A 19154-nucleotide genomic window follows, 5' to 3' on the forward strand; every position below is an offset into this window, starting at 1 on the left:
AGCATCTCCAATCCAAAATTAAATCTAGAATCGGCTTCCTATTTCGCAACAAAGCATCCTTCACTCATGCTGCCAAACATACCCTCGTAAAACTGACTATCCTACCGATCCTTGACTTCGGCGATGTCATTTACAAAATAGCCTCCAACACACTACTCAACAAATTGGATGCAGTCTATCATAGGTCCATCTGTTTTGTCACCAAAGCCCCATATACTACTCACCACTGCGACCTGTATGCTCTCGTTGGCTGGTCCTCGCTACATATTCATAGCCAAACCCACTGGCTCCAGGTCATCTATAAGTCTTTGCTAGGTAAAGCCCCACCTTATCTCAGCTCACTGGTCACCATAGAGGCACCCACCCGTAGTACGCGCTCCAGCAGCTATATTTCACTGGTCACCCCCAAAGCCAATTCCTCATTTGGCCGCCTTTCCTTCCAGTTCTCTGCTGCCAATGACTGGAACGAACTGAAAAAAATCACTGAAGCTGGAGACTCATATCACCCTCACTAACTTTAAACATCAACTGTCAGAGCAGCTTACAGACCATTGCACCTGTACACAGCCCATCTGTAAATAGCCCACCCAACTACCTCATCCCCATATTGTTACAATTATTTTTTTGCTCCTTTGAACCCCAGTATCTCTACTTGCACATTCCTCTTCTGCACATCTATCACTCCAGTGTTTAATTGCTTAATTCAAATTATTTTGCCACTATGGCCTATTTATTGCCTTACCTCCCTAATCTTACTTCATTTGCATTCACTGTATATAGACTTTCCTATTGTGTTATTGACTGTACGTTTGTATATTCCATGTGTAACTCTGTGTTGTTGTTTGTGTCTGACTGCGTTGCTTTGTCTTGGCCAGGTCGCAGTTGTAAATGAGAACTTGTTCTCAAGTGGCCTACCTGGTTAAAAAAAGGTGAAATAAATAAAAAATGTAGTAATCAATAACAATGTAATATTAAAAATATCAAGGTAGAACAAAAACACACAAGATATAAAACAAAGAAATGAGAAGAACACTATAAAGTAAGTAAGCATATTATATACAGGGTCAGTACCAGTACCATATTTACCATGTGCAGGGATACCGGATCGATAGAGGTAGATATGTATAAGGGTAAGGTGACTAGGCTTCAAGATATATGATAAACAGAGTAGCAGCAGCGTATATGATGATTGTATGTGTGTATGTGTGTATGTGTGTATGTGTGTGTGTGTGTGTGTGTGTGTGTGTGTGTGTGTGTGTGTGTGTGTGTGTGTGTGTGTGTGTGTGTGTGTGTGTGTGTGTGTGTGTGTGTGTGTGTGTGTGTGTGTGTGTGAGCAAAAGATGCAGTGACTGTTTGTGTGTGTGTGTGTGTGTGTGTGTGTGTGTGTGTGTGTGTGTGTGTGTGTGTGTGTGTGTGTGTGTGTGTGTGTGTGTGTGTGTGTGTGTGTGTGTGTGTGTGTGTGTGTGTGTGTGAGCAAAAGATGCAGTGACTGTTTGTGTGTGTGTGTGTGTGTGTGTGTGTGTGTGTGTGTGTGTGTGTGTGTGTGTGTGTGTGTGTGTGTGTGTGTGTGTGTGTGTGTGTGTGTGTGTGTGTGTGTGTGTGTGTGTGTGAGCAAAAGATGGAGTGACTGTTTGTGTGTGTGTGTTGGAGTATCAGTGTGTGTAGTGTGTGTGTGTGTGTGTTGGAGTATCACTGTGTGTAGTGTGTGTGTTGGAGTATCAGTGTGTGTAGTGTGCAGGGCCCAGTCAGTGAGCATAGAGAGTGCAAAAATAAGAAAAAAATACAAAGGTCAACTCAGATAGTCCGTATAGCCATTTTGTTGGCTATTTACTTAGCTATTTACTGAGCTATTTAGCAGTCTTATGGCATGGGAGATAGAAGATGTTCAGGAGCCAGTTGGTGTCAGACTTAATGCACCGGTACCGCTTGCGGTGCGGAAGCAGAGAGAACAGTCTATGGCTTGGGTGGTTTAATGATTTTCCGGGCCTTCCTTTCACACCGCTTGACATAGAGGTCCTGGATGGCAGGGAGCTCGGCCCCAGTGATGTACTGGGCTGTCCGTACCACCCACTGTAGGGCCATGGGAACGAGCGCAGTGCTTTTGCCATACCAAGCAGTGATGCAGTCAGTCAATATGCTCTCAATGGCTGTACAGCTGTAGAACTTTTTGAGGATTTGAAGGCCCATGCCAAACTTTTTCGTGCCGTCTTCGACTGTGCGTGTGTGTGTGGACCATTTTAAGTTCTTAGTACATCAACTCCATCATCCCAGACACCCTAGACCCCCCCCCCCCCCCCCCCCCCCCCCGTTTCCTATAGTCCACGATCAGCTCCATGATCTTACTGTCGTTGAGGGAGAGGTTGTTGTTCTGGCCCCATACTGCCAAGTCGCTGATCTCCTCCCTGTAGGCTGTCTCATCGTCACCAGTGATCAGGCCTACCACCGTCATGTAGTCAGCAAACTTGATGACGGTATTGGAGTCGTATGTGGCCATGCAGTCATGGGTGAACAGGGCGTACAGGAGGGGACTAAGCACACACCCCTGTGGGGCCACTGTGTTGAGGGTCAGTGTGGCAGAGGTGATGTCTACCTTCACCACCTGGGGTCGGCCCGTCAGGTTGTCCAGGATCCAGTTGCAGAGGGAAGTGTTTAGTCCCAGGGTCATAAGCTTGGTGACAAGCTTGGAGGGGACAATGGTGTTGAACACTGAGCAGTAGTCAATGAACAGAAATCTCACATACACTACACATCTCACATACACTACATGACCAAAGGTATGTGGACTGCTCGTTAAACATCTCATTCCAAAATCTTAAGCATTAACATGGAGTTGGTCCCCCTTTTGCTGCTAGAACAGCCTCCACTCTTCAGGAACGCTTTCCACTAGATGTTGGAAGTGGTTGGAACTTGCTTCCATTCAGCCACAAGAGCATTAGTGAGGTCGGGCACTGATGTTTGGCGATTAGGCCTGGCTCGCTGTCAGCGTTCGAATTCATCCCAAAGGTGTCCGATGGGGTTGAGCTCAGGGCTCTGTGCAGGCCAGTCAAGTTCTTCCACACCGATCTCAACAAACCATTTCTGTATGGACCTCGCTTTGTGCACGGGGGCATTGTCATGCTTCCAGAGGCAGTTTGGAACTTGGTAGTGAGTGTTGCAACTGTGAAAAAAAGATTTTTAATTGCTAAGCACTTTAGCACTCGGTGGTCCCGTTCTGTGAGCTTTTGTGGCCTACCACTTCGTGGCTGAGCCGTTGTTGCTCCTAGAAGTTTCCACTTCACAATAACAGCACTTACAGTTTACCGGGGCAGCTCTAGCAGGGTAGAAATTTGACAAACTGACTTGTTGAAAAGGTGGCATCCTATGACGTTACCACGTTGAAAGTCACTGAGCTCTTCAGTAAGGCCATTCTACTGCAAATGTTTGTCTATGGAGATTGCATGGCTGTGTGCTCGATTTTATACACATGTCAGCAACGGATGTGGCTGAAATAGCCGAATCCCCTAATTTGAACATGTGTCCACATACTTTTGTATATATAGCATAGGTTCCTCTTATCTAGGTGGGTGAGGGCAGTGTGGAGTGCCATTGAGATGCTGTTGTGGCGGTATGCAAATTGGAGTGGGTCTAGGATGTCTGGGATGATGGAGTTGATGTCTGCCATAACCAGTCTCTCAAAGCACTTCTTGATTACAGATGTGAGTTCTTGGTCTCCCGATTGGCGCAGATGTCTAAGGTACTGTATCGCAGTATTGTGGCATTACTACAGTCTAGGGTTCGATCCCTGCGAGCTTTTCTGCGAATGCTATGAGAACGCTCCCTGGAATACCATCGGGCCCTGCAGCCTTGTGGGTATTGACCTGATTAAAGACTTTACACACATCGGCCTTGGAGAGTGAGATCACCCAATCTTCGGGGTCAGTGACCATGCCATCCAGGAACTCTATATCAGGCAGTGTGAAAGGAAGGCCTTCACACCCGGCGCAATGCTGTTATTGTCAAAGTGTGCATAAAATGAATTGAGTTTGTCTGGTAGAGCAGCATCGTTGGGCAGATCACTGCTGGGTCTTCCTTTGTAATCCGTAATGGATTGTAGCCCCTGCCACATCCGGAGGGCATCGGAGCCTATGTAGTATGACTCCACCTTATTCCTATATTGTCCTATTGCTCGTTTGATGAGTCTCCAGAGGTCATAGTGGTTGTTATTGTACTTGTTCCTGTCCTCAGCCGTAGCCTCAGGGTTGTGTGTGGTAGCCCTGTGTGTGGTATCCCTATGTGTGGTAGCCCTGTGTGTGGTAGCCCTGTGTGTGGTAGCCCTATGTGTGGTAGCCCTATCCTTCAGTTTAGCGGCAACCTCTGTGTTAATCCAGGGCTTTTGATTGGTGAATCAGCAAACCTTATCTGTGGGGACAACGTTGCCGATTCATTTTCGAATGAAGCCGGTGAAGGAGGTGGTTAGCTAGTCAATGTTATTGGCTAAGTACCGAAACATATTCTAATCAGCGCTAGCAACGCAGTCCTGTAGCATAATCTCTGAATCTAGAGACCATATCTCAAGTGAGTCACAGGTAATTCCTATTTGAGCTTCTGCTCGTAAACAGGAAGCAGAACGAGGGAGGGTCTTGTATGCTTGCTTGTGGGTAGAATAACAGTGGTCTTGTACTGTATCGCCCCTAGTGGCGAGGGAGACGTGTTGATGGAAGTTGGGCATCACGTGTCATAATGACACAGAATTAAAATCACTGGCAACTAGAAAAGCAGCCTCTGGATGTAAGTTTTCCTGCATTGTACAGTTTGTTAAGTGCCAGCTTGTTATTTTTCTTGTCCTGAGGTGCAAAGTATGCAATAGTCACGATAACAATTGAAAACTCCCTCAGGAGGTAAAGGGGTCAACGTTTGACCATCAGGTATTCCAAGACGGGTGAACAATGGGCCGACACTTCCACAGTGCTCAAGTCAGCACACCAGTTGTTGTTGATGAAGAGGCAAACCCCTCTCCCCATCGAATTCCCGGCTCCACTGTCCTGTCGGCACGGTGAATGGAGAATCCATCAAGTTGGATAGCCATGCGGGGTATCTTGACCGAGATGTTTCAGAAAGTCCCATTGGTAGCAAATCCACGATTGGAGGTCATCCTTCTTATTATCAAGTGAATGTCCAATGGCCAGTAGAATGAAGGGAAGAGGTGGCTGGTTCTCCCTTCGCCTTAAACTCACCAGGATCCCGTCTCGCTTGCTTCTATAACGTCAGCGTTTTCTGACGTCCAAGGCAGATGAGTCGAAGTCGAAGTAGAAGCTGGAATTGAGGTAAGTAACTGTCGATCTGATGTTCAAAAGTTCTTGTCGGTTGTAAGAAATTATAGCGACTACATTGAGAAAATAAAATTTAAATAAACTACAAAAGAATCACAAAATAACAAAGTTGGGTTGGAGCTTGCAAAATGGTGGCCATCCAGTATGGTATGGCGCCATCTTTTATTGCAATGTGGACAGTAATAGGTGGTGCTTGGCCTTAATGTGTACAGTAATGGTTGGAGCCTGTGGGAGTCTCCTTGTCGACAAAACAAAGTGTGATCATGCTGTACATGTTAAAGCATGGCAATCATGGGATGGGGGTTTCGTGGCCTGTTGTCAGGCTAACATGCCTGTTGAGTTTGCAGACACCTAGCGACATCCATTATACACACACTCACAGACACACACACACACACACACACACACACACACACACACACACACACACACACACACACACACACACACACACACACACACAAAGCATAAAACACACAAACACAATGTACACACATACATGAACACACAAATGAACACAGACACACACAAATACACTAAAACAAACACAAATACACTCAAACACACACAACACATACACCACACAGACACACACACACACACACCATACACACACCACAACCATAGGATGCTATAAAATAGTTTTAATTTTTGCCAGATTCCATTTAGTTTTTTCCTAAATTTAGTTTTCTCTGTTTTGTTTTTCCAAGTTACATATTTTTTCAGGTTTTCACTCAAAACTTTTCAATAGAAAAACAACAAAACAAAACAAATCTACAACAATGCTTAAACCACATCAGGAGACCCCTTTTGAGCTCTGAGAAATATGTATTTTTGGTGTAGTTACCCTTTAAAGTGCACACCTAGCAAGAGGCTGTTGTTTACGGGTGTTTTTATAGCACACGTGATGGTAGAGTTTGCAAAACAAATACCCACTAGATTAATCATGACATCATTCTGCCAGGTAGGCATAAGCTACTTTGTAGTTAACATTCAATGAAGAAGGTTTTTGGGAAAGTCTTTCCATTTACCAGTCGACTGTTTTCAATAGCATCATCCCTAAAGGCTACAGTGCTAGAAGCGCACCACACACACACACACACACACACAGCAGACAGAAAGTTGCAGGAAATACAAATTACTGACGCATTCTGTTCATGTCTTATGATAAACTCTGGAAAATATATTGAGTTTATTTAACCAGGCAAGTCAGTTAAGAACAAATTCTTATTTTCAATGACAGCCTAGGAACACTGGGTAAACTGCCTTGTTCAGGACAACAGATTTTAACCTTGTCAGCTCTTGGTTTTGATCTTGCAGCCTTTCGGTTACAAGTCCAACACTCTAACCACTAGGCTACCTGCCGCCCCAGTTGATTCCCTACTAAGTTCAATACATTTTTGAATATGGTTGAATTCCATTTTAAAGTCTGGTTTCCATGATTCCGTCCGCATTCCCCGCATCACAGATTTTATAGGGCCCTAAAACTCAACTCTGCCACTGTATGTGTGTGGTGTGTTTGTGGTGTGTGTGTGTAGTGTGTGTTTGTGGTGTGTGTGTGTAGTGTGTGTGGTGTGTGTGTGTGTGCGTGCGTGCTTGTTCATTTGTGTGAGATGAAAAGATGCTCAGTGATGACATAACTTCTTGGCCCCTCTCGTTGACTTTGTTCCGTCTTTGCAGTTTGAGATGACAGCAAAGCGACAGGGCTCCCTTTCTTCCATCTCATTCAGAATAATTGCTCAGCTCCACCGCCAAGCTTATTACAGGACGTGTTAAACGCACAGAGAGCATTGTAGTGGAGACTCACTGGGAAAACCAAGCTTATTACAGGACGTGTTAGACGCACAGAGAGCATTGTAGTGGAGACTCACTGGGAAACCAAGCTTATTACAGAACGTGTCAGATGCACAGAGAGCATTGTAGTGGAGACTCACTGGGTAAACCAAGCTTATAACAGGACGTGTCAGACGCACAGAGAGCATTGTAGTGGAGACTCACTGGGAAAACCAAGCTTATTACAGGACGTGTTAGATGCACAGAGAGCATTGTAGTGGAGACTCACTGGGTACATTGAACATATGTCATGTATTCAGTAATATCACCATCCAGTCTGAGCCAGAACACGTCATGTATTCGGTAATATCACTACTTCAAAGACGATAGAGCATCTTAGGTACAGATGCCACAGAGAGGCTTGAACCAAAGCACCAGTAGTAACTACTAGGCTCTTTGATGACAGACACTGCACACCTGGCACCCTCCACAAATAACTAGTGTCCATTAGGTAAACATGTTCCAACTAGACACCTCTGCATGTTTTAGCAGGTATCTCCACACCTCTGCATGTTTTAGCAGGTATCTCCACACCTCTGCATGTTTTAGCAGGTATCTCCACACCTCTGCATGTTTTAGCAGGTATCTCCACACCTCTGCATGTTTTAGCAGGTATCTCCACACCTCTGCATGTTTTAGCAGGTATCTCCACACCTCTGCATGTTTTAGCAGGTATCTCCACACCTCTGCATGTTTTAGCAGGTATCTCCACACCTCTGCATGTTTTAGCAGGTATATCCACACCTCTGCATGTTTTAGCAGGTATCTCCACACCTCTGCATGTTTTAGCAGGTATCTCCACACCTCTGCATGTTTTAGCAGGTATCGCCGAATACAAATGCCATCGATGATATCAGCTTAATTAATTGTTAGTAGCGTTTCGGGTAATAATAGTATTAAAACATATTTTGAGAAATATTGGAAGGATATCAACCAAAATGGTGACCCTTTTAATTAAAGCTGATAGTATTCAGAATACTATAGTGCATATCAACGGTGATTGACCATATAACCGGTAAAGTACAGTGGAATTCAATAGACTCCCTTTTCAGGTGCTTAAATCTTCAACTAACATTACAAAATATTTCCAATGTAAAATCATATCTTTGTTTTCTGGGGGACACCTTTAAAACCTATTATAAACTGGGTGGTTCGAGCCCTCAATGCCGATTGGCTGACAGACGTGGTATGGTCCCAAAAATATTTTTACTGCTCTAATAACATTGGTAACCAGTTTATAATAGCAATAAGGCACCTCGGAGGTTTGTGGTATATTTCCAATATACCACGGCTAAGGGCTGTATCCAGGCACTCAGCGTTGCGTGCGCATAAGAACAGTCATTAGCTGTGGTATATTGGCCATATACCACACCCCCTCGGGCCTTATTGGTTAAATATAGTGCTATTCAGTTCAGTGTGTCATTGATCAAGGTTGGGGCTGAAAATAGAGGGCTTTTAAGATGGATTAATGTTGGTTCCATCCAGTACTGTGCAAGGCTGAAGCATACCCAAAGCCAACGGCTCCTCTACTCCACAGAAAGAAAAACCATACTGAGTAGGCGAAGGAAAATAATGGAATTTGCCAGACTCCTCTGGCCTCGCTGAGGTTGAGATGGGCAGGTGGAGGGGTGAGAGTGAGGCTGAGGGTGAGGGCAGGTTAAGGCCTTACCTTCCTGGACTGCCTGGAAAGGGTTGTTCCCATCCACAAACTCCACAGAGATGGTGATCTTCTCAGTCTCCAGGATCTCGTTGTTGAGGTTGAGGTCCGCCACGGCCATGCGGAACACCTCGTCATCCTTCCTGGCAGACTCATCAAAGATGGCCCCTATGGCGGGAGAGTGGGAGAAGGAGAGAGCGAGAGAAGGAGAGAGCGAGAGAAGGAGAGAGACGGGGGGTACAAAGAGAGAAGGAGAGAGAAAGAAGGAAAGCGGGAGGAAGGACAATGATGAGGGATCATCGTGACTAAGGAAAGAATCAAGCGAGCCTCTTAGGTCTCATACTGTATATGTAACTACAATCAATAGAAATCAATAGAACCAATAGAAATCAAAAGAACCAATAGAACCAATAGAAATCAATGGAAGCAATAGAAATCAAAATAACCAATAGAAATCAATGGAACCAATATACACTACCATTCAAAAGTTTGGAGTCACTTAGAAATGTCCTTGTTTTGTTGTAAATTACTATTGTAGCTGGAAATATCTGAATATCTACATAGGCGTACAGAGGCCCATATCAGCAACCATCACTGTGTTACAATGGCACGTTGTGTTAGCTAATCCAAGTTGATCATTTTAAAAGGCTAATTGATCATTAGAAAATCATTTTGCAATTATGTTAGCACAGCTGAAAACTGCTTTTCTGATTAAAGAAGCAATAAAACTGGCCATCTTTAGACTAGTTAGACTTTAGACTAGTTGAGTATCTGGAGCATCAGCATTTGTGGGTTCAATTACAGGCTCAAAATGGCCAGAAACAAAGAACTTTCTTCTGAAACTCGTAAGTCTATTCTTGTTCTGAGAAATGAAGGCTATTCCATGCGAGAAATTGCCAAGAAACTGAAGATCTCATTCAACGCTGTCTACTACTCCCTTCACAGAACAGCACAAACTGGCTCTAACCAGAATAGAAAGAGGAGTGGGAGGCCTCGGTGCACAACTGAGCAAAAGGACAAGTACATTAGAGTGTCTAGTTTGAGAAACAGACGTCTCACAAGTCCTAAACTGGCAGCTTCATTAAATAGTACCCGCAAAACACCAGTCACAACGTCAACAGTGAAGCAGTGATTCCGGGATGTGCTGTGTTCTTTTGCTCATCTTAATCTTTTCTTTTTATTGGCCAGTCTGAGATATGGCTTTTTCTTTGCAACTCTGCATAGAAGGCCAGCATCCCGGAGTCGCCTCTTCACTGTTGACGTTGAGAGGAAAAGGAAAGTATGCCAGAGTCAATGGATGGATACAATACAGGAAACAAACCACCTACATGGTGCAGGAATCTAAATAAATCCGGCAGATTACCACCTGCAGCTTTTATATATATATATATATACTGTATATATCTTCTTCTGGCCATGCATTTCCTCTGGTTGTTGCCTGCAGCAAGTAACTGTTTAAAACTGCTCACTGAAGCAATGCTAAATGCATTTTGCTGACCATTTAGAAATAGATGGTGTGTATGATACGGATTGGTGATTCATACAGTAAACTGACCAATTTGGAGCTATGCTCACATTTTGGGGCCGAGTGCAGGTCAGTGTGATATTTGTTCACACTCTTCGCTGACCTATCAGATCATCAAGTAAATGGTGCTAGAAGAACCGTGGGAAACTACATCGACCATTGAAACAGAAATTACAGCAATACAGGTAACATCCATTATGAACTCTAAAACACATTGAAGGACAAAGTCAGTCCTTGTATTTGTATTTATTACGGACTGCCATTAGTTCCTGCCAAGGCAGCAGCTACTCTTCCTGGGGTCCAAACAAGATTAAGGCGATTACATCACAAAATAAAACAGTACACAACAGTACACATCACACAACACATTATTACACACTACTCTACCACAACATATCTATAACACAACAGATTATTACACACCACTCTACCACTACATATCTACAATACAACACATTATTACACACTACTCTACCACAACATACAGTATCTACAATACAAAATCCATAATACAGCAATATAACAATAACGCAATGTACTTGTGTGTAGATTCCATGTGTTAGCATGTGTGTGCGTACGTGTGTGTGCCTGTGTGTGTGTGTGTGTGTGTGGAGTTTTATCTGTTTTATTTTAAATCTGATTTTACTGTTTGCATGAGTTACTTGATGTGGAGTAATGTTCGATGTAGTCATGGCTCTATGTCAGGGGTGGGCAGCTCCCGTCCTCGGGGGCCTGATTGGTGTCACACTTTGTCTCCATCCCTAGCAAACTGATTAATCAAATTACATTCTAAACTGAAGATCATGATTAGGTGATTATTGGAGTCAGGTGTGTTAGCTGGGGCTGGGGCCAAACTGTGACACCAATCAAGCCCCCGAGGACTGGAATTGCCCAACCCTGCTCTATATAGTACTGTGTGCTTCCCATAGTTTGTTATGCACTTGGGGACTGGTAATAGTCCTCTGGTGGCATGTCTTGTGGGGTATGCATGGGTGTCTGAGCTGTGTGCTAGTCGTTTAAACAGACAGCTCGGTGCTTTAAACACGTCAATACCTCTCATAAACACAAATAGTGACGCAGTCAATCTCTCCTCTACTTTGAGCCAGGAGAGATTGACATGTATTTTAATGATGTTACCTCTTGGTGTACATTTACAGGCCAGCCGTGCTGCTCTGTTCTGAGCCAGCTGTAATTTGCAGTAATGTCCCTCTTTGTGGCACTTCATGATATAACTGGGCATCAGTCCAAGTGAGACCGAAATAGGGTGACTTGTTTTGTTGATAGCAAAGTCAAGAAAGCAGAGCAGTGCTATGTTATTGACAGACCTCTCCCCATCTTAGCTACCGTTGAATCAATCTTTTTATGACTAAGCAGTTTAGTCTCCTGAACTTGCTCAATTTCCACATTATTCAATAAAATATTTAGTTGAAGTTTAGGGTTTAGTGAATGATTTGTCCCAAATACAATATTTTAACTTTTTTAAATATTTAGGACTATCTTATTTCTTGCCACCCTTTCTGAAACTGACTGCAGATCTTTGTTAAGTGTTGCAGTGATTTCACTTGTTGTGGTAGCTGAAGTGTATAGTGTTGAGTCATTAGCATACATAGACACACAGGCTATACTAAGTGCCAGTGGCAGGTCATTAGTAAAGATTGAAAAAAGTAAGGGGCCTAGAGTGCTGCCCTGGGGAATGCCTGACACTACCTGGATTATGTTGGAGAGGCTTCCATTAAAGACCACCCTCTCGATCCACGATATAGCAGGGGAGGTAAAGCTATAACACATACGTTTTTCCAGCAGCACATTATGATTGATAATGTTAAAAGCTGCACTGAAGTCTAACAAAACAGCTCCCACAATCTTCTTATTATAATTTTCTTTCAGCCAATCAGTCATTTGTGTAAGTGTTGTGCATGTTGAATGCCCTTCCCTATAAGCATGCTGAAAGTATGTTGTTCATCTGTTTACTGTGAAATAGCATTGCATCTGGTCAAATAATGTTTTTCTCCAAAAGTTTACTAAGGGTTGGTAACAAGCTGATTGGTCGGCTGTTTCAGACAGTAAAGGGTGCTTTGCTATTCTTGGGTAGAGGAATGACTTTTGCTTCCCTCCAGGCCTGAGGGCACACACTTTTCTGTAGGCTTAGATTGAAGAGAGTGGCAATATAGTTTGCTATCATCCTCAGTCATTTTCCATCCAAATTGTCAGACCCAGATGGCTTGTCATTGTTGACAGACAACAATATTTTTTCACCTCTTCCACACTCACTTTACGGAATTCAAAATTATAACGCTTGTCTTTCATAATTAAGTCAGTTACGCATGTTCAGAATTTGTTCTTGGCATCTCATGCCTAAGTTTGCTAATCTTGCCAATGACAACATCATGAAAGTAGTTGGCAATATCAGTGAGTTTTGTGATGAATGAGCCATCTGATTCAATGAATGATGGAGCTCTGTTTGCCTTTTTGCCCAACATGTCATTTAACGTGTTCCAAAGCTTTTTCTATTATCACTTTATATCAATTTATCTTTGTTTCATAGTGTAGTTTCTTCTTTTTGTTTAGTTTAGTCACAAGCTTTCTCAATTTACAGTACCTTTGCCAATGGGCTGTGCAGCCAGACTTATTTGCTATTCCTTTTGCCTAATCCCTCTCAAACATACCATTTTTCAAATCCTCATCAATCCATGGGGCTTTAACAGTTTTACAGTAATTTTCTTAATGGGTGCATGCTTATTAGTAATTGGAATAAGCAATTTAATAAATGCGTCAAGTGCAGCGTCTGATTGATCCTCATTACACAGCACAGACCAGCAAATATTCTTTACATCTTTAACATCGGGGCTCCCGAGTGGCGCAGCGGTCTAAGGCACTGCATCTGTGTGCTAGAGGCATCACTACAGACCCTGGTTCGATTCCAGACTATATCACAACCGGCCATGATTGGGAGTCCCATAGGGCGGTGCACAATGTGGCCGGGGTAGGCCGTCATTGTAAATAACAACTTGTTCCTAACTGACTTGCCTAGTTATATAAAAATACATGTAAAAATATGAATCACTACAAAACCTCTTGTATGATCTCCTATACACTATATTAGGCCCAGCCTTTGGAACTTTGGTTTTCCTAGATATGGCAACTATATGGCTACTATATTATGATCACTACATCCGATGGATGTGGATGCTGCTTTAAAGCAGCATCCACATCCACTGCAGCATTAGTAAAGATGTGAGCAATACACGTGAATGATTTCATTCCTGTGCTGGTTTGAAAAAACGCTGGTAGGTTGACTGATAACCTGAACCAGGTTGCAGGCACTGGTTCCAATGGGAAGCTTTTTCTTGAGTTGACAGCTTGATGAAAGCCAGTCAATATTTAGGTCACCCAGAAAATATACCTCTCTGTTGATATCAAATACATTATCAAGCATTTCATACATATTATCCAGATACTGACTGTTAACACTTGGTGGTCTATAGCAAGTTCCCACAAGAATAGGTTTTAGGTGAGGCAGGTGAACCTGTAGCCATATTACTTCAACAGCATTTGACATGAGATCCTCTCTAAGCTTTACAGAAATATGATTCTGAATATAAACAGCAACACCACCCCCATTGGCATTCCTGTCTCTTCTGTAGATGTATTGCTACCACTGTAAGTATTATAAGAGAGTTTCAGAGATTGTCAGTATATGAATGTTATCTGTTACTAGCAAGTTATCGATTTCATGAAAGTTATAGGCGCTAATTTTCTGCACCAATAAATTGATGCCACCTTTTTGCACCTGAAGTCCACCTGACTGCTGATGCTTCGTACCCCGTGAGTGTAGGGTCCACTCAACTACCTTAAACACATCAAGTGACTGTAGAATAGTTTGGTGCGTTGTCTTGTTTAACTTGTCTTGTTTAACTTGTGTTTACTTTCTTATGGAGTAAACGTTCTTAAACGCCGTGCAATATCAATGAGAAAAGACCAACAAAAGCACAGAGCGGGGCAACAAATGTTAAAATACAAGACACATTCCTTCATCTATCAAGATTATATTATTGATGAGGCTCGTGGTTTAGGGTGAATCTAAAGAAACATTTTCCACAGTGCTACTAAGATCTAAAAACAGAACAAAGAATAGAATACCTATCCATTTGAGAGCCACAGGCATAGGCCTATACCTTGCAACAATATCAGTTAAATCAAATGTAATTCATCACATACTTCATTAACAAACGATGTAGACTAACAGTGAAACGCTTACTTACAGGCCCTTCCCAACAATGCAGAGAAAAAGAAAATAGAGAAATAATAGAAAAGTACTGTGATGTACTGGGCCATAGGCACTACCTACTGTAATGCCTTGTGTTCGGAATCCAAGCAGTTAAGAAATATCAAGTGGTGATGCAGCCAATCAAGATGCTCTCAATGGTGCTGTATTACTTTTTTAGGATCTGAGGGCCCATGCCAAATCTTTTCAGCCTCCTGGGGAGGAACAGGTGTTGTCGTGCCCTCTTCATGACTGTGTTGGTGTGTGTGGACCATGATAGATCCTTTGTGATGTGGACACTGAGGAACTTGAAGCTCTCGACCCACCCTCCAATACAGCCCCATCGATGTGAATAGGGGCGTGCCCGGCCCTCCTTTTCCTGTAGTCCACGATCAGCTCCTTTGTCTTGCTGACGTTGAGGGAGAGGTTGTTGTCCTGGAACCACACTGTCAGGTCTCTGAACTCCTCTCTATAGGCTGCATCATTGTAATCGGTGAATAGGCCTACCACCATTGTGTTGTCAGCAAACTTAATGATGGTATTGGAGTTGTGTGCGGCCACACAGTCATGGGTGAACATGGAGTACAGGAGGGAGCTAAGCACACAACTCTGAGGGCCCCTATGTTGCCTACCCTCACCACCTGGGGGCGGCCCATCAGGAAGTCCAGGAGCAGGTTGCAGAGGGAAGTGTTCAGTCCCAGGGTCCTTAGCTTGGTGATGAGCTTGGAGGATACTATGGTGTTGAACGCTGAGCTGTTGTCAATGAACAGCACTACAGTGCAGTGAAAAAGTATTTGCCCCTTCTGATTTTCTCTGTCTTTGAATATTTTTTATATTAAATGTTATCAGATCTTCAACCATAAGCTAATATTAGATAAAAGGAATATGAGTTTACAAATAACCCCCCAAAATGTATACTTATTTTATTTATTGAATTAACAAAGTTATGCAACACCCAATGCCCCTATGTGAAAAAGTAATTGCCCCCTTACACTCAATAACTGGTTCTGCCACCCTTAGCTGCAATGATTGCAACCAAACACTTTCAAGTATGAACTACTCGTTGCAGGTCCTGCCACAACATCTTTATTGAGATTAGGTCTGGACTTTGACTAGGCCATTCCAAAACTTCAAATGTGTTGCTTTTTAACCATTTTCATGTAGACTTGATTGTGTGTTTTGGATCATTGTCTTGCTGCATGACCCAGATGCACTTTAGTTTCAGCTCACAGACAGATGCCCTGACTTTCTCCTGTAGAATTCTCTGATACAAAGCAGAATTTATGGTTCCTTCTATTAAGGCAAGTCGTCCAGGTCCTGAGGCAGCAAAGCATCCCCAAACCATCACACTACCACCACCATGCTTGACCGTTGGTATGAGGTTCTTACTGTGGAATCCACTGTTTGGTTTTCGACAAACATTATGGGACCCATCTCATCCAAAACATTGACGCAATTTTGTCAAAAGCACCTGGAAGCACCTGGATGGTCATCAAGACAGAAGAGTCAAAAGTATAACTTTTTGGATGACATAGGTTAGAGTTATGGTCAGATTTGCCAAATGGAGGGCGAATCTGTGTTTCTGTGTGTGAAGTAAAGGTGATCTAGAGGTGTTTTGCATCTAGTTGCACAGGTGACATGCTGGTAGAATTTTGGCAAAACAGCTTTCAGTTTTCCTACATTAAAATCACCGGCCACTAGAAGCGCCGCCTCTGAACATTTTCTTGCTTACTTATGACCTTATACAGCTCGTTGAATGCGGTCTTAGAGCCAGCATCGGTTTGTGGTGGTAAATAGATAGCTACAAAAAAAATAGATGAAAACTCTAAATAGTATAGTCTACAGATTATAATGAGGTATTCTAACTCCGGCGAGTAGAACTTTGAGACTTCCTTAATATTAAGGAGTTGTTAACAAAAAGACACACCTACTCCCTTCTGTTCTGCCGATGCATAGAAAAACAAGCTAGATGTACAGTATATTATCCATGTCCTTCATCAGCCACGACTCTGAGAATCATAGGATATTCCAGTTCTTCAGGTCCTGTTGATAGGATCATCTCAAACGGCGCTCATCCAGTTTGTTTTCCAGTGATTGTAAGTTTGTCAGTAGAACAGAGGGTAGAGGCGGTTTACGTACTCCCAGACTTAGTTTTGTCAGGGTGCCGACACGTCGACCTCTCTTACTCCGCCTTCTTCTTATCCAAGTCTCGGGGATTAGGGCCTGTTCCAGGTTGAGCAGTATGTCCCGAGCCTCCGACTCGTTCAAGTAGAAATCTTCATCCAAATGAAGGTTAGTGATCGCTGTTCTGATGTCCAGAAGCTCTTTTCGGTCATAGGAAAAGATGTCGGAAACATTATGTACAACCAAAAGTTAAGCTCAGCAAAAAAATATATAATCAAATAGCAAAATTGGTCAGGAGCCCGTAAAACGACTGCTATCCATTGCAGCGCCATTCTGGGTGTCATATGTCATTGATCCCTCTGTGATTGTGGTGTTATGTCTCACTGGTTGTATAGTAGTATGATCATTCTACTATTAAATATCAGAGTTTACAGGGATATGATCAAACGACAGCCTGGTAAAAACAATGACTTCAAAGCCCTGCGAACACCATCAGGACTTTTACAAGACACATCTCCCTCCCAACCATCAGCAATGCAATCACTTTGTCTCCAATCCTCTGCAAACACATAATAATAGCTCTTTTATCTAGGCCCCGGAACTGAGTTGCCATAGAAACAAATTTCAAGGAGGAGGCTTTAAAACACACTAAAGTAATTGTCAAGTGTTTCCAGATTTCTATGAAATGTGACCTATAATTAATTACAATACGAGTAAAATAGTTTTTCTTACAAAAAGTGTTAATTAAGTATGTTAAAAAGCAGCTTTTCTGTGTTGGAATTGAGTGGGCGTACCCAACAATGAGTATGAGCATGAGCTCCTGAGTTGGGAAAATCTTGTGCAATACACCGACGCATGTCTTGTATTCAAGATCCTAAATGGCCTGGCTCCCCCTCCACTCAGTAGATCCACAAGGTCTGCCATGAGAGGTGACTGTATAGTTCCCTTAAGGAAAAGCACCTTTAGTAAATCCGCTTTCTCTGTGAGAGCTTCCCATGTCTGGAATACACTGCCATCAGACACACATAACGGCACCACATATCACACTTTCACAAAATGCATGAAGACATGGCTAAAGGTCAATCAGATTTGTGAACATAATCCCTAGCTGTGTATTGCTGCTTTCCATGTTGTCTGTTGTCTTACGCTTGTGAGGTGTGGAAACACTTTGTTGCTTTTCTGATTTTCGTCTTGCTGCTTTTTGTTCTATGTTGCTCTGTCTGTATGCTACGTCTTGCTTGTCCTATGTTGCTCTGTCTGTATGCTATTTCTTGCTTGTCCTATGTTGCTCTGTCTGTATGCTATGTCTTGCTTGTCCTATGTTGCTCTGTCTGTATGCTACGTCTTGCTTGTCCTATGTTACTCTGCGTGTGCTCACTGCTCAATGGTTGTCTATATTGTAATTGTTTTTAATAACCTGCCCAGGGACTGCGGTTGAAAATTAGCCCGGCTGGCTAAAACCGGCACTTTTACTGAAACATTGATTAATGTGCATTGTCCCTGTAAAAATAAAATAAAGTCAACTCAACAACAGAATGGTGTGAACGTATACCGGTCAATAAAAATATTCATGCGAATAGACCACTGATTGACCAGCTCATCCTCCTCAGGAGGATGACATCATCCTCTTTGAGGAAATAGCAAGTACTTTGAAATGGTCTGTTTGAGATACAAGTTTGAGGTGGGATTTCTTCTCCAATTTATGCTTTGGCCACAAATACAAGTATAGGACAAGTCAACCACATTATTTGGGTTTGAATATAAGTTACATATGAGTTGGGTACGAATATGAGTTAACAGAATACCAACTTTTAAAAGTGAGATTTTCACTGGACAGTTACTTTAATAAAGCATATCTTACCTGTGGCAGTATTTTATGGTAAAGAGTACCTCTAAACCCAGCAGCTATTCAAACGGTTCAATCATGAAAACATATGAAGGGAATTAATTTACTTGTGGGCGTGAGCTCACCCATATATTCACAACAAATTATTCATCAAAATATTATGAATAATCAACAAACCGTTTCCAAACATACAAATGTGCTTTTAAAGGTGTTCGAATACCATTAATTTTAAATTAAATAACTAAAAAATAACTTTCTACTGACATTCAATCACGCCTTAATCAGTGAGCTTAATCATTTGTCTCATAATGTTCCTCAGCTGGGCAATAACAAGTGATTTTACATCAAATCTTAGATCTGTGACCAGATACTTGTTGCATACCAAGGGATTTATCAAGGGATGGCAAACCATACTGGACTGTGCACACTGGCACCTGATAGCAGTTGCAAACATACAGGTAAGTGCCAAAATAAAGGAAACACCAACATAGTGTCTTAATAGGGCTTTGGGCCACCACGAACCATCAGAACAGCATCAAGTGTTTTCCTTTATTTTGGCAGTTACCAGTACATAGCATATAGCAACACAGTGAGAA

The 19154-nt window shown here is 42.7% G+C and overlaps 1 protein-coding gene across 1 annotated transcript in view; it reads right to left on the reverse strand.

The window, feature by feature from the left end:
* The window catches only part of LOC120050303 (glutamate receptor ionotropic, delta-2), a 513655-nt gene that overhangs the window by 421362 nt on the left and 73139 nt on the right, over nt 1–19154 (reverse strand). The window contains exon 2 of the mRNA XM_038996885.1: nt 8812–8967. Coding sequence (XP_038852813.1) covers nt 8812–8967 — 156 coding nt within the window. The remainder of the gene's footprint in view (nt 1–8811; nt 8968–19154) is intronic.

This window comes from Salvelinus namaycush, chromosome 1, assembly GCF_016432855.1.
Source record: "Salvelinus namaycush isolate Seneca chromosome 1, SaNama_1.0, whole genome shotgun sequence".
Classification (NCBI taxonomy): domain Eukaryota; kingdom Metazoa; phylum Chordata; class Actinopteri; order Salmoniformes; family Salmonidae; genus Salvelinus; species Salvelinus namaycush.